Source organism: Thalia democratica, chromosome 9, assembly GCF_965202585.1.
Source record: "Thalia democratica chromosome 9, ktThaDemo2.hap1.1, whole genome shotgun sequence".
NCBI classification, from domain to species: domain Eukaryota; kingdom Metazoa; phylum Chordata; class Thaliacea; order Salpida; family Salpidae; genus Thalia; species Thalia democratica.
Genome location: NC_139173.1, coordinates 16128265 through 16140689, shown reverse-complemented (window position 1 = coordinate 16140689; position 12425 = coordinate 16128265). Strand labels below are relative to the sequence as shown.

General features: G+C 23.5%; 1 protein-coding gene across 3 annotated transcripts; it reads right to left on the bottom strand.

Moving 5' to 3' along the window:
• Positions 1-230: 230 nt before the first annotated feature.
• LOC145844283 (lactosylceramide 1,3-N-acetyl-beta-D-glucosaminyltransferase-like) lies at positions 231-8754 on the bottom strand. Of its 3 annotated transcripts, none has more exons than XM_082951666.1 (7): positions 8546-8754; positions 5516-5787; positions 5218-5357; positions 4343-4515; positions 3987-4116; positions 1253-1441; positions 231-587 (listed from the first exon to the last, which is right to left on the bottom strand). In XM_082951666.1, the coding sequence occupies exons 1-7, from the start codon at positions 8635-8637 to the stop codon at positions 480-482; spliced, it is 1104 nt and encodes a 367-aa protein (XP_082807792.1). In that variant the 5' UTR covers positions 8638-8754; the 3' UTR covers positions 231-479. The 3 variants fall into 3 exon arrangements, with proteins under 3 accessions (XP_082807792.1, XP_082807794.1, XP_082807795.1); XM_082951668.1 differs by having other exon boundaries at positions 5257-5357; XM_082951669.1 differs by lacking the exon at positions 8546-8754 and adding an exon at positions 7080-7204.
• Between the last annotated feature and the right edge of the window lie 3671 nt (positions 8755-12425).

Here is a 12425-nt window from a genome sequence, read left to right as displayed (position 1 = left end):
CACAACAATGTTTATTTTATATTTTAACCTAATACTTTTGTTGTTTAGCTTTTCATAAAATTATAATACCTAGTAATTATAAACCTAAAATTGAAGTATACTAGTTTGTGATACAAAAGGTTAATCACAAAATTTTAAGATACCTATTTTAAAAATATTAAATCAATTTTTTAAGTCAAACATTTAAAAAAATAATAAAAAGTATGAAAAGTTTCTATAAAAAATATCTGCCAATTTTAGATTTATTTATTTATATTTTATAAAATAAATAAAAATCACAACAAAATACAAACTAATTACTAATAAAAAATTCAAAAACGCAAACTACTAAAAAAATTGATTTTACACAGTTTGACACAATTGTTATTTTTTATAAATATACAAGTTTAAAAGCTGTTATTGCAGTAATGGATTGTTTGAGTAGAAAGTTTAAAGTTGGAAAAATGAAACTAAAGAATAGTATTTTGTTTGTGGCTGCTTTATTCTAACACGTTTTTCCAAGCCTGATAAATTTTACTTTCAATATCTTTAGAATTTATTAAATGCTCACAAAACGTCTTAGGCATTGATCCAAGCTTGTAATTAACCTAAAAAAGTATTAAAAAATTCAGAAGTGTTAAAACAAGTAGACTTAATATTTTTGTATATTTCTTCATTACTAGTCTACTAAACGACAAAAAAACGCTCAAAATGTTTGGCCCTAAAACCTGGTGCACGAAGAACCTTATGGTTATCGAGTTGTACAAAACGGATAATTTTTTACTTCTTGTCAAAGACAACTTAAACAATTCTAACGTCTTGTTCATTTAGCTTTTTTTAAGTTTTAGTAAAGAACATTTAACTTTTAAGATTTATTTATAATCTCTATAGAACGGCTTTGAGAATAGCATGCTTTTACAAAATTTTATTTAACTTATAAAATAAAAACATATTTCTATCTTTGTTGTTTTATTTTTTATTTTGTTATTATTTAATCTTTCCTACTGAAAAACATTATCAACTTTAAATTTTTCTTAACTAAAATTAAGTATTTTAAGATTTCATAACTATAAATTTCATGTTTAAATAAAAATTTTGAAAGTAGTGATTCAGACGAATTAATACTTTAACTAAAATTTAAACAACAAAAATTTCTATAACACGATATTTCTTTTAAGGCACATTAAAACTGTTTTAAGTATATTTTTAGTTTTTAAACAATTTTAGTAGTAAGATATTTAAAAAATTCTTTTAAATGTTTAAATCAACTAACCTTCTTTCTTAAAACACCTGTGATCATAGCATCATCAACAGAAATATCGCAGTGAGTTCTTCTCGAAACTTGAAAAATTTCAATAGCCGATTCTGTGCTCATTAAATAACATGGTCCAAGACAGTATGGGGGATACCTCATGTTTGGATACTTTTCAAATGGAACTGCCCATTTTCCTCGGTATGTTACCTAGCAAATAATTTAAATATAAATATTTTCTATCGTCAAATAATAGTACAAGATTTAATATAATTCTCGCAAAGTTTTTGCTGAATATTCGGTAATTATTCGAAATTTTGTTACGCACACAATTTCTTCAGTGAAAACAAATGAAAATAGTACTGTTTTTATTTAAGCTTGTAAGTTTTGGAATATAAATATTTTTTTAATATAACCTTTTATTACGTCACAAAAGTAAGCATTTTTTACTATTGTAGTACCCTTAAAACATTTTTGTTAAAGAGTTCTCTAAAAATTAATCATTTGGTTTAAAAAAATATGACTTACTATAAAATATATATATTTTTAGTTTTACTACTCATTGTGTTCTGGTTTTTGATTTTTTTATTTAAAAATGACGTCAAAAAAAAAAAGCATTTTTGGCCATAAAAAAATATAAAAATATTATTTGACGGAAAATTTTTTGAATTGAGGTAAAGTTGGACTTAAAAAGTGTTATTCTTCCTATAGGCCAGCAGTCTTTTTTGGTTAGTCTTTAAAACTTGAATTTCATCCTTTTTTTAACAAAAGCTTAAAAATTAGTTTTTGGTCATAAAATATTTTGTTGGAGAACTCTTTTTTAAGGAATTGCAAATGATCAAAAAATTGTTTCAGCTTCTTCAAGGTCTGTGCCTCTACATATCAGTCTTTAATCTTTTAATCTTGTTTCTAAAATTCATTATTTGTCTCAAAAATATTTTGTTAGAGTTTTTTTTATTAGGAGCAATAACTAGCTAAAATTTACAATAATCTTTCTCAAGGTTTGTAGTGCTGCAAATAAGTTTTTTGTTTGTTTTAAAAGAACGACACAAAATAAAATTAGTTGTTGTTTGAGATTAAGTTCTTGATAACAAATCTAAATTTTTCTTAAACAAATGTTATTGGCGTGTTTCTCTATGTCTATAATTTTGCAAAATGTCATTTTATCATTAAATTTTACACTACTTTATTCAAAAATAGTTCAAAGTAGAATAATCAATATTTATTTATTTAAAATTTTCTGAAAGTATGACAAAGCTTGATATATTAATTTTAAAGTTTTTGAAACAAGTTTTTAATTTAAAATTAGGTTGTAAAATTTAATAAACTAAAATACTATTTAATATTTACAAGTTAAAAAATGAATATTTATTCTGTTCGTAAGACTAAAAAAAGTTATGTATTTATATCAAATACTTAAAAAACATTCTTCAACTGTATTTATTTCAAACCATCATTAAGTACTAATATTTTAAACCTAATTTATATTTTAAAGCGTATAAAATACAGTAAACCAGCTGTTAATGTATAAGGAAAAAAATAAACTTTTCAAAATCAAAATATTATTTAAACAACTACATTTTTTTTTCAGTTCAAACTTAATTTGATGGAAATTACTTACATATCTGAAGAAAAACTAATTATATTTTTCAATTTTTTGTCTGTATTATATAATTAAGTTAGTTTTAGCTCTAAAATATTAAAATCTAAACTTTTTACTAAATAGTATTTTAAGTCATATTTCATTTTGTAAAAAAAATCGAGCTAGGTTGTAGTATAAAGCAACTTCTTTTTGAATGTTAAGTAAATAAATAAATTTAATCAGTTTACAGTTTGTCAGGTCTGTTTTTTATTGTACATCAAAAAAAAAATCAAAAATGTTATTTGATGTTTATTAAGAATTATCAACATTTTAGAGAAACAAAATTGTTTGTTTAAATTTTCTCTAACTTTGGTTTTTAAATTAGCTTCAAGCTTCTCTTAAGATTTTTTACTAGTATAACTATTTAAATTTTCAACTGTTGTTCTATAAAAAATAGTTAGACTAACGATACTAACTCAATAGTATAGGTAATTTTATTAGTTTTATTAATTCAGTTTGGTCGTTATTTAAACCCGTTATTTAGATTTTGAATATTTACAGACTAAAAGGTATTAAGTAAATTGAGACAATATCAGTTTGACCAGATCTATAAAGAGCTCCTTGTGAACGTTTTTTAAAAACACAGTTTTTTCATGAAGAATCAAGGAGTAAATAAAACGGAAAAATTAGTAGTTGAAATAAATTGTTGTTTTAAACCGCTGTATATAATAAAGCTTTATTTGTAGATTTTTAAAAAATTTGATAACTAAGTTTTTCTTACATACTTTTTATTCAATATATAAAAGTTTTTAATAAAGTTTTTTAACAATTTATTTCTATTAGTTACTCAACATTTAAATGAAGAAAATAATCTAAATTTAACATGACTTTTTTTTTTAATTGTTTTTCATTGTGTAATCTAAAAAATTCTGAAAATTTTACTAAAACTAAAAGGAAAAAAGTATTTTCAAATTAAAGAAAAAACAACAATAAATATAATTATAAAATTACTGATGTTACTACTACTTTTAGTAATAATTGAAAGAAATCATAGTTACTTTTTTGAATCTAAGATACTCCTAGTCGTTTAAGTAGTAGAGTTATTTGTAAAAAACTAACATTACTAAAAAAAATCATAGTTTGTTTTTAAAAAAATAAAAAAGTTCAACTTACACGTGCATTCCAAGCTGTTTGAATACCACAATAAATAGTATCAATTTCCTTCAGATCATCGTAATATTTTAAAATAGATGGTACATTTAAAACAACATCATCATCAACACTCATAAAAAACTTTGCATTGCTGTTCAGAACTTAGTATTAAAAACTTTTATAGAAAAATAAAACTAAGGTAAAATAAAAAATAAACATCGCCTTTAAAAATTAAAAATTTTATATTTAAAATTCAGAAACATAAGAGTTTAACAACAAATTAAGGTAGTAAATTTCTAACTTAAAATTCTAAGTTGTTAACTTTTAACTGACTAATTAACTTTTCAATAATTAAAAACTTTATAATAAAAACGAACCTGCAATGGAAATTTAACCAATAAAAACCCGAAAGAGTTTTCAAAGTTAAGTTTTTGTAGCTATCCTCATATGAACCAACTAAAATATCATTAAAAATATCACTTTCTTCTGAAACTTTAATCATAAGATCAGGATTATTTTTAGCAACTCCTAACAAAAATAAAACTTGAACCTAAAACAGAATGTACTTTATAAAAAAAAGTACATACGTAAGATTACTTTTAGATATTTTTCAACAAGTTTTATTTCATTAGAATGGTGTTAATTTTTTCCTTTTAAAGAAAATAATTGTCTAGATTAAAAACGATTTTTTTTCTAGTTTTTATTCCTAGAGTTAGTTTTACAATAGTGACACATCTGTAAACAATCGTTTGTTCTTATTTGAAAAAAAAAAAAATTAAAAAAATTTGTAATTTATTAATTTTTAATTTTATTCATTCTTATCTAAGATTAACTTCTATTTCAATTAATAAGTTTTACATGAATATTCCTACTTTTTATGAAACTTAGTTTAGTAAGTTGACAGTGTTGGGAGAAAGTGTTCAAAAGACATAAGTTCAAACATCACGTATTTTAATTTAAAATAGAAAAATGTTGTCACTCAAGGTTGCATTATTCTTCTACACAAACAAAATTTTTAATTAAAAACGATAACAACACTGTTTTAATTGTAAACATAATACTAAACCATATACAACTTAAGTTTTTTTTTTACGTTCATACTACTAATTCTTCATTTACTTTTAAGAAATTTTTAAAAGACGACTTTAACACACAGTTACAAAAATTTTTTAATTCTTTTTTTAAGTTTTTTGATAAATGTTCATACTTAACTATGAAATAAACTCAACGAAACATATACAGTTTAACTTACTGCTTTATAACTATTAATTATTCTGTAATATTTATTAACTTTCTCATATTCTTTGCTGTTTTGTGCCCAAGTGTTTCTTATAACATCTCTTTGTATAAAATGGTTTATAGCACTTTTGACCGTGATTAACAGTAAAATGTCTGACAAAAAATGTATCGTATGTTTTTATACAGTATTTGATACACTATTTTGTGAAAATTAATTTTCAAGGTTTACAATAAAATGACCAGAGTCTTCATTACTACAAACGTTTAAATTAAAATTATTGAACTTATTTGTATACTTTTGAAAATGCTACCTCCGCTACAATAACTTTTATCTGGTGTAAAATAAAACTTGTAAGGATAAGTTGCTGCATCAGGAACGTCGTAAGTATGATCATATGGGTAATTACGGTTCTCAATCAAGTTCATTTGAAACCTTTCTGGAATAATTTGTTGACTGTTCTTTTTAAACTGTTTGTAGTTAGTTTTATCGATTTTTGAGATTTTTTTAGTGAATAACTTTGTTTGACCATCCAAATTAGTGACAGTGTTAATTTTAAAGAGACTCTTTGTTGATCGAGTGTACCTAAAAGAAAATTTAAAAACAATTTAAGTATACATTACATTTTTTTATAGATAATCTGTTGATAAATTTTTGATTTATATAATTAATAAATGTTATAAAAACATTATAAAATAGTCTTTAAACAGTAAATCCAGCGTTTTAGTTTTGTTTGAATAACTAAAAGTTTTATTAACATTAACAAGATAAAAGTATTTTTAAGATAGTACCATGAGTAATGTAGAACTAGAAAATATCTAGTATACAAGAATTACTATAAATTTGCTAGATTGCTAAACCAAATAGTTATACTTAATAAACTCTGTAACTTTAGATCGCTTTATTTACTTCAAAATGGTGTTAAGAACCTATAGTTAAGTGATAACGTCAACAAAAACATTGGAGAATGTTTAGAGAGCAGAAACCTGGACTTTTGTTTGCCGTGAGACAAGCTCAAGTTCAACAAAGGGTTGATCATGTCAATTCGATCATCAGACCACAATATATCAGTCAATAGAGAGCTTGTGCTCTGGTGATCGATTTGACGTGAACAACCCTTTATTATATGAGAAGGAGTCAAATTTACACTGAGCGTTTTATTTTGCTTCGCTGGCTTCTAATAGACTAAGATAAAACTAAGCCAAGTTTGTGTAAGATTAAACTAAAAAAATATTTAATTTTAACTATAGTAGTTAAAAACCAAATAAAAATTAGATCAAAGCTCAATTTGAAGAAAGATAAATTGAGCTTAAATTGTAAGTTAGAATAATTAGTTTACTAAACAGTAAAACAAAGTTTAATTAAAACAGAGATATATGGGTGCGTATCTCTGTAATCGTAATGGTCTATTTCTACTTAAAGTTTATAAAAAAATCAATAAACTTCTTTTAGATGACGCATTGTTAGTTTTAAACAACTGGTTTTAAATGTAAACATGAAAGAAATTTTCAAAATATTAGATTAGTAATATATAACCATATATTTGAAATTAATATTCAAAAAGATATGTTCTAAACTAGTTTTCTTGGTATAACGTAAAATTTGAGAAAAAGATTCTATAAACGTTCCAGAAAAGATAGTGCTACAAAGAACATTTACAAATAACATCAAAGCTTCCAAAGATCATTTAAAAAGTACTAATCATATGGTTAAAAAAATACCCAATAAACTCTCTAGCAATAAGAAACTTAAAGTTTTATTAAAACATCTTATAATAACTAAAATATTTTATAGTTAAAATATCTTCAGCTTTACGCTTAGTTTAAAAAGTTTTATTAGTACGCAAAATAAATAGGTACTAAATAGTACGAATGTACCTTTAAAGAATTGCAGTTGCAGACATTGTTTGCCAATGTGATGGTGAGTGTCTTTATAAAAAGAATTACTTTGAAAATTACATTAAAAAATCTGGTCTACTGAATTATCTTTTAAAACCAGGTATAACCAACACTATTATAGTATGAGTAGCAACAAAGTATCGCAAAAAACTTTATCAATTTTTTTTATAAAAATAAAAGAAATGTTGCAAATATTAGTTTGTCAAATTTGTACAAACTTAAACAAAATTTATCAAAAATACTTGATACGTGTCAATTTGTAAATAAAAAACGGCTATAGTTGAAGCTAATAAAGATAAACTTGTCAGCATTAAAGAAAAATACTTACTATTTGTCTACATTATAAGTCTAATTATATTTTATTGTTTTTAAATACATATTAATTTTATTTTTTTATTTTTGTTGAAAAAAGTTTTTTAATTCTTTTTTGTGTGTTGTACAGTTTATCAAATATTCAAAAACTTATTTTTTAAATATATTTACTTGTAATTATTTTTGTTCATTTGTAAGAAATAATTTTTTAAACGTAATAGTTACAAGTCACTTTGTTACTTTTTTTCAAATAATTGATTATTTAATATTTGTAACCACCTTCGTTTATTTATAATAATATTTTTTACTTATACATACACTTCAGATTTTATCATTTTATATTTTACATCTATTATGTCGGACTGAAGGTGTAAAAAGAAAAACGATGTTTAAATATTTTTTTGAAAAGTATCCTATTTCAGTAAACTTATAACACTATAATTCGCAATAATTTCTATTGTAAAATTATGCCCCTTATATTAATATACTGGACATTCTTTCAAATTATACTATCATGATTTCAAGTTTAAGTCAAAAATTTCTTAAACTATATTTTTCGTTAAATAATATACCTATTAGATGATCTTATTACTAAAGAAAATGAAAAAATTGATTAATTACTTTTATAAGCTTATTTCATTTCTACATCTAGTTAATGTTTAAGCATATTTTTATTTACTAGTTTAACAGCCATTTTTATTTTTATTAGAAAAACAAACTACTAGACTTTTTGATTAGTTGTTATAAGTCCTAAAATGTAACAAATAAATTTTTGACTTAATTACTTAATAGTTTTCTAATTTTAGCCTCGATAGAGCACAAACAATTTCATTAGACATCGTTTATTAAAAATAACTATGTAGAAAATAACTGATTAACTTCTTTTTTAACTAGATTATAAAAACATTATTGTTCTAAAACTAAATAATATAAAATTGCCTCAACTAATATTTATTTTATCATAGATCGTTTTCTATATAAAACTAAGCCAGTTTAAACAAAAAGTTAATTGTAAACAACAGTATTTGTTTATTTTAAAAAATCATGAAGTCAAAAAAGTGTTCAAATAATACTTTAAGTTATTGAGACTTTGTACCATAAATACTTTTTCTTGATATAAATAAAAAATATACCTTTTTGAAAAAATGTAAAATATTATGGACACTGTAATGATCAGCTTAAAACAATTTCTTCTACAAAAGCATTCAATTCTTTTGCAATGCATGTTTATACTTTGCTAACTTGTATCTTTCATTTTGAAACATGTAGTGATTTTTTTTTTGATTTATTTTTAATTAATAAACTTAAAAATTAAGATTTTATTATTGACTTTTTAACACTTATTTCTGAAAATAAAACAAGTGTTCGTACTTGTGAGACTAATTATTTAATTTAAACTTATTTTATTTTAAAAAATAAGATAGTGTAAACAAAAAGTTTGTGCGTAATTTAAACTAATCCTACTTTTCAAAACTTGACAAAGTTAAAAAGTATGCTAAACAACACAAACAAAAAACTTTTTTAAGTAATTAGTAGTTTTTGATACATTTTGAGTAAACAGTTCTATTAACAATACTACTATTGCTCTTAATCTTGATTTATTTTCAATGATAGCAACTCAGTCTGATATTTTAAGATTTTGTTTAAAAACCTACACAAAAACTTGGATTTTAATGCAAAGAATAGTGAAATTTATTTTAAAAAGTTATAAAGTTTTAAAACGAAAACAATCTTGATTCTAACTTATGTATATTTTTTTGCTAAACGTTAGCTTATTTATTTTGTTTCTCATTCAGTCAGATAACTGAAAACTATCACAAAAGCGTACAAATTCAACTTTTATAAGTCAACTTTAATTAAAATAAATTATCCATTTACAATAATAAAAAATTTAAAAAAAACCTTTAATTAATCTTTTTTTTAAATTGTTACTACTTTTTAAATGCAATAGCTTGTAGAAAACTTATGTTTCAAAACTTTTACAGTGCCTTAAGGCATGGCATATGCAAACGTTTTTACGTTTTAAAATTTAATCAACAGCTTTAGAAGCTTGACTGCTTGTTTTAATTCACAATACTGTTATTGATTTATAGCTATACAAGTTTAAAATTGTTGAAGACCAATCTGAAGACTAATTTGTTTAATATAAATTGTTTATTGTTTGTCAAAAAAAAAAATTGTCAATCAAATGTTTTTAAAATTTAAGGTAATTAAATTGTTTTAAGTACATTAACTGTTTTAAAGATTACAATCCAAAAATACTTCTAAAACAAGTATAGTTTTGAATAATCGTAGTTTTACTTACTTTAAACACCAAAAAAAAACAAAAAAAAAGTTAATTTTAATTTTGTGTTAGTGTATCTTAGTTATTTAAACAAATATAATAAAAAGGTTGTTTTAAGCAGAGTAAAGTTTTTTTTTTGCAATACAAAATACTCTACAGTATTTACATCCTATAGTTAAAACTTTAACAAACTTATACACCGAAAACAAGATGACATCACTTAATAAGTTCTACGGCAGCCTTTATGAAGAACGCAGGCCTTATTAAAGAGAAAAAGTATTTTGCAGGCCAGTACTTTTAAAAAACTTAAACTTAAAAAATATACATTGCATTCTTATGATTAGATGAGCAATATAATATATTAATTTATTTTTTATTGAAGTATTTTACTGAAGGCAGCAGTTTACTTAATTACATGTTATTACAAAACTTATTGAGATTGCTTCTTTTGCATCACTAGTTTTATAGCTAAAAATTACGTTCGTGGGCCAAATGTTTTGCTTGTATGACCACAGTTTACCGACCAATCTAATTCAAAAGCATTACATTCAAAGTACTAACTTAAACTTAATTTTTGCGATTGTCACATCTAATTTAATAAATGTATTTTTTATAAGTATCTACAGTATTACAGTTAAAAATAATTTTTTTATAATTCTTTCGGACTAATTTTTTATGTTATATAAACAAATTTCTATAAAATATATTACCTTTTTCTAATTATAGTTTGCTCAAGGGCTAAAACTTTGATTATAAGCTGATTAGGAAGGAAATAACAAAATTTGTTATTATCATTATTTATTGAACATCTTAAAGCGCTCAAAATATTTGGTCCTAGGACCTGGTGCTCGAAAAAACCTTTCGGTTATCAAGACGTACACCATGGATACCCTTTAACGTCTTGTCTAGAACAGACTTAGGTTTTTATAAAGTGATTTGATACTTAATCATCTAGCGGCTCTGGCGGTAATTTAAATATTCATATTTTGTTATACCCGTAATATATAAGGTAAGTTTCAAAACTACCCTAAAATAGGCCTAAGACCTTTTTTTTTCATTAGAATAACTAATATAAGTTTCATGTTTTCTCGTAATATCTAACGTAAATTATAAAAAAAATTTTTAATTACTGGTGTGATATCAAAAAATTTCCTGTTATATATAAATAAAGTGACTTTCGAAACTACGCAAAATACGCCCAAGACCTTTTACTTTTGCTCAATCATAAACTTTAGAATATGTAGTGTAAGTTTCATGTTTCTCGTAATACCTAGTATCATTTTCAAAGATTTTCTTTTAATATCTAATTTGACTTTTAAAAAAATTCTCATACTATCTAGTGTACGTTTTAAAACTACCTTAAAATACGTCTAAGACTTTTTTTTTGCTTTTTATCATGAATTCCAGAAAATCTAGTACAAGTTTCAAAACCCTTTAATATATCTTTTACCGTTTCTTAAAAAACAAAAAAACTAATAAAGTATACTCAGTGACCTACCGGATCCATAACATTAGGACCCAATCGGATACGATTAACATTTCTAGAAAGGATCCGCGGTCGGATCCGGATTTTTTTTTTCAAGTTAATATCCGGTCGAATCCTAATCCAATTATTTTTTCAATATACTATTTAGTCAGATCCGAATTCGGATAATTTTTTTAAAATAGGATCCAGCCGGATCCGAATCCAAATAGTAGGATGTGGTAGACCACTAATTTTTAGTCGTTCAAAATTCATTTGACAAAATCGGAGATTTTTTCACTGAAATCTGGTAATAAACAGAATAGTTAATTCGCAGTTTTATTATTATTAAAAGTTCATTAAAAATATTTAAACAACAAAAAAACAAAGCAGAACATATTTTTTTCAAAATATTTAGAAGTACAAAAAAATTGAGATTTACAAAAGTGTTATATTTTTTCTAATTATTAATTATTATTGATAACTAATGTTTATATTATGTTATAATTTAAATATTTTTGTGGTGAATACATTCGTTTAAAAGTCGTTAATTTTATATAAATAATTCATAAACCATGAGTTTTATACAAAAATTTCAATCTATATCAGTAATAATAGTTAGGCTACTAAGTCTGTTTATAACGTTAAATAATTTATACACTTCTAATTAAACAAACACTTACTCAACAGTTGTACTTCTCTAAATCAGTGGTCTTTACGGTGTGCACGAAGCTTATTATGAAATGCACGAGAAATTTTTTGGTGCACAAAACTTATGTTGAAAAGTTTGATTTTGTAACTTACTACGCTAAACAATCTTGAGTGTATGATGAAGAACAAAAAAAAGTCCTAGGCATATTTAAGGGGAGTTTTTAAATATACACAAGGTATACTATTGTAAAAATTTTGAAAAAAGTTATTATATTTTTGTAGAGTTTAGATCTTAGGGTGAACAGATTTTTTTTTCTTGTTTATTGTGTACAGATTTCAATTACCGTGAAAACTACTGCTCTAAAAAATGCAACAACAAACACTAATTTGTCAGCAAAAAAAAACCTTTGGAAAAATAATTATAAACTTTTAAGATTTAAAATAAACTCTATAAAAGTTATTACTTAAAATTATAAAAGTATAAGTATTTTTTATGTAAATAAATACTTATTCCAAAACCTAAGCGATACTTATAGGCAATTTTGTAGTCAACATTACTCTTAAAATTATCGATAACCGAAAGGTTCTTTGTGCACCAGGTCCTGAGAGTAAGTAA

What these genes read in the sequence shown, in the direction of transcription:
- LOC145844283 (XM_082951666.1), bottom strand. Translation starts at nt 8,637, where the DNA reads ATGCATTGCAAAAGAATTGAATGCTTTTGTAGAAGAAATTGTTTTAAG. An exon ending in TGGTTAAATTTCCATTGCAG is followed by an intron (nt 4,117 to 4,342) that starts GTTCGTTTTTAT and finishes AGTTCTGAACAG; the next exon opens with CAATGCAAAGTTTTTTATGA. An exon ending in CAGGTGTTTTAAGAAAGAAG is followed by an intron (nt 588 to 1,252) that starts GTTAGTTGATTT and finishes ATACTTTTTTAG; the next exon opens with GTTAATTACAAGCTTGGATC.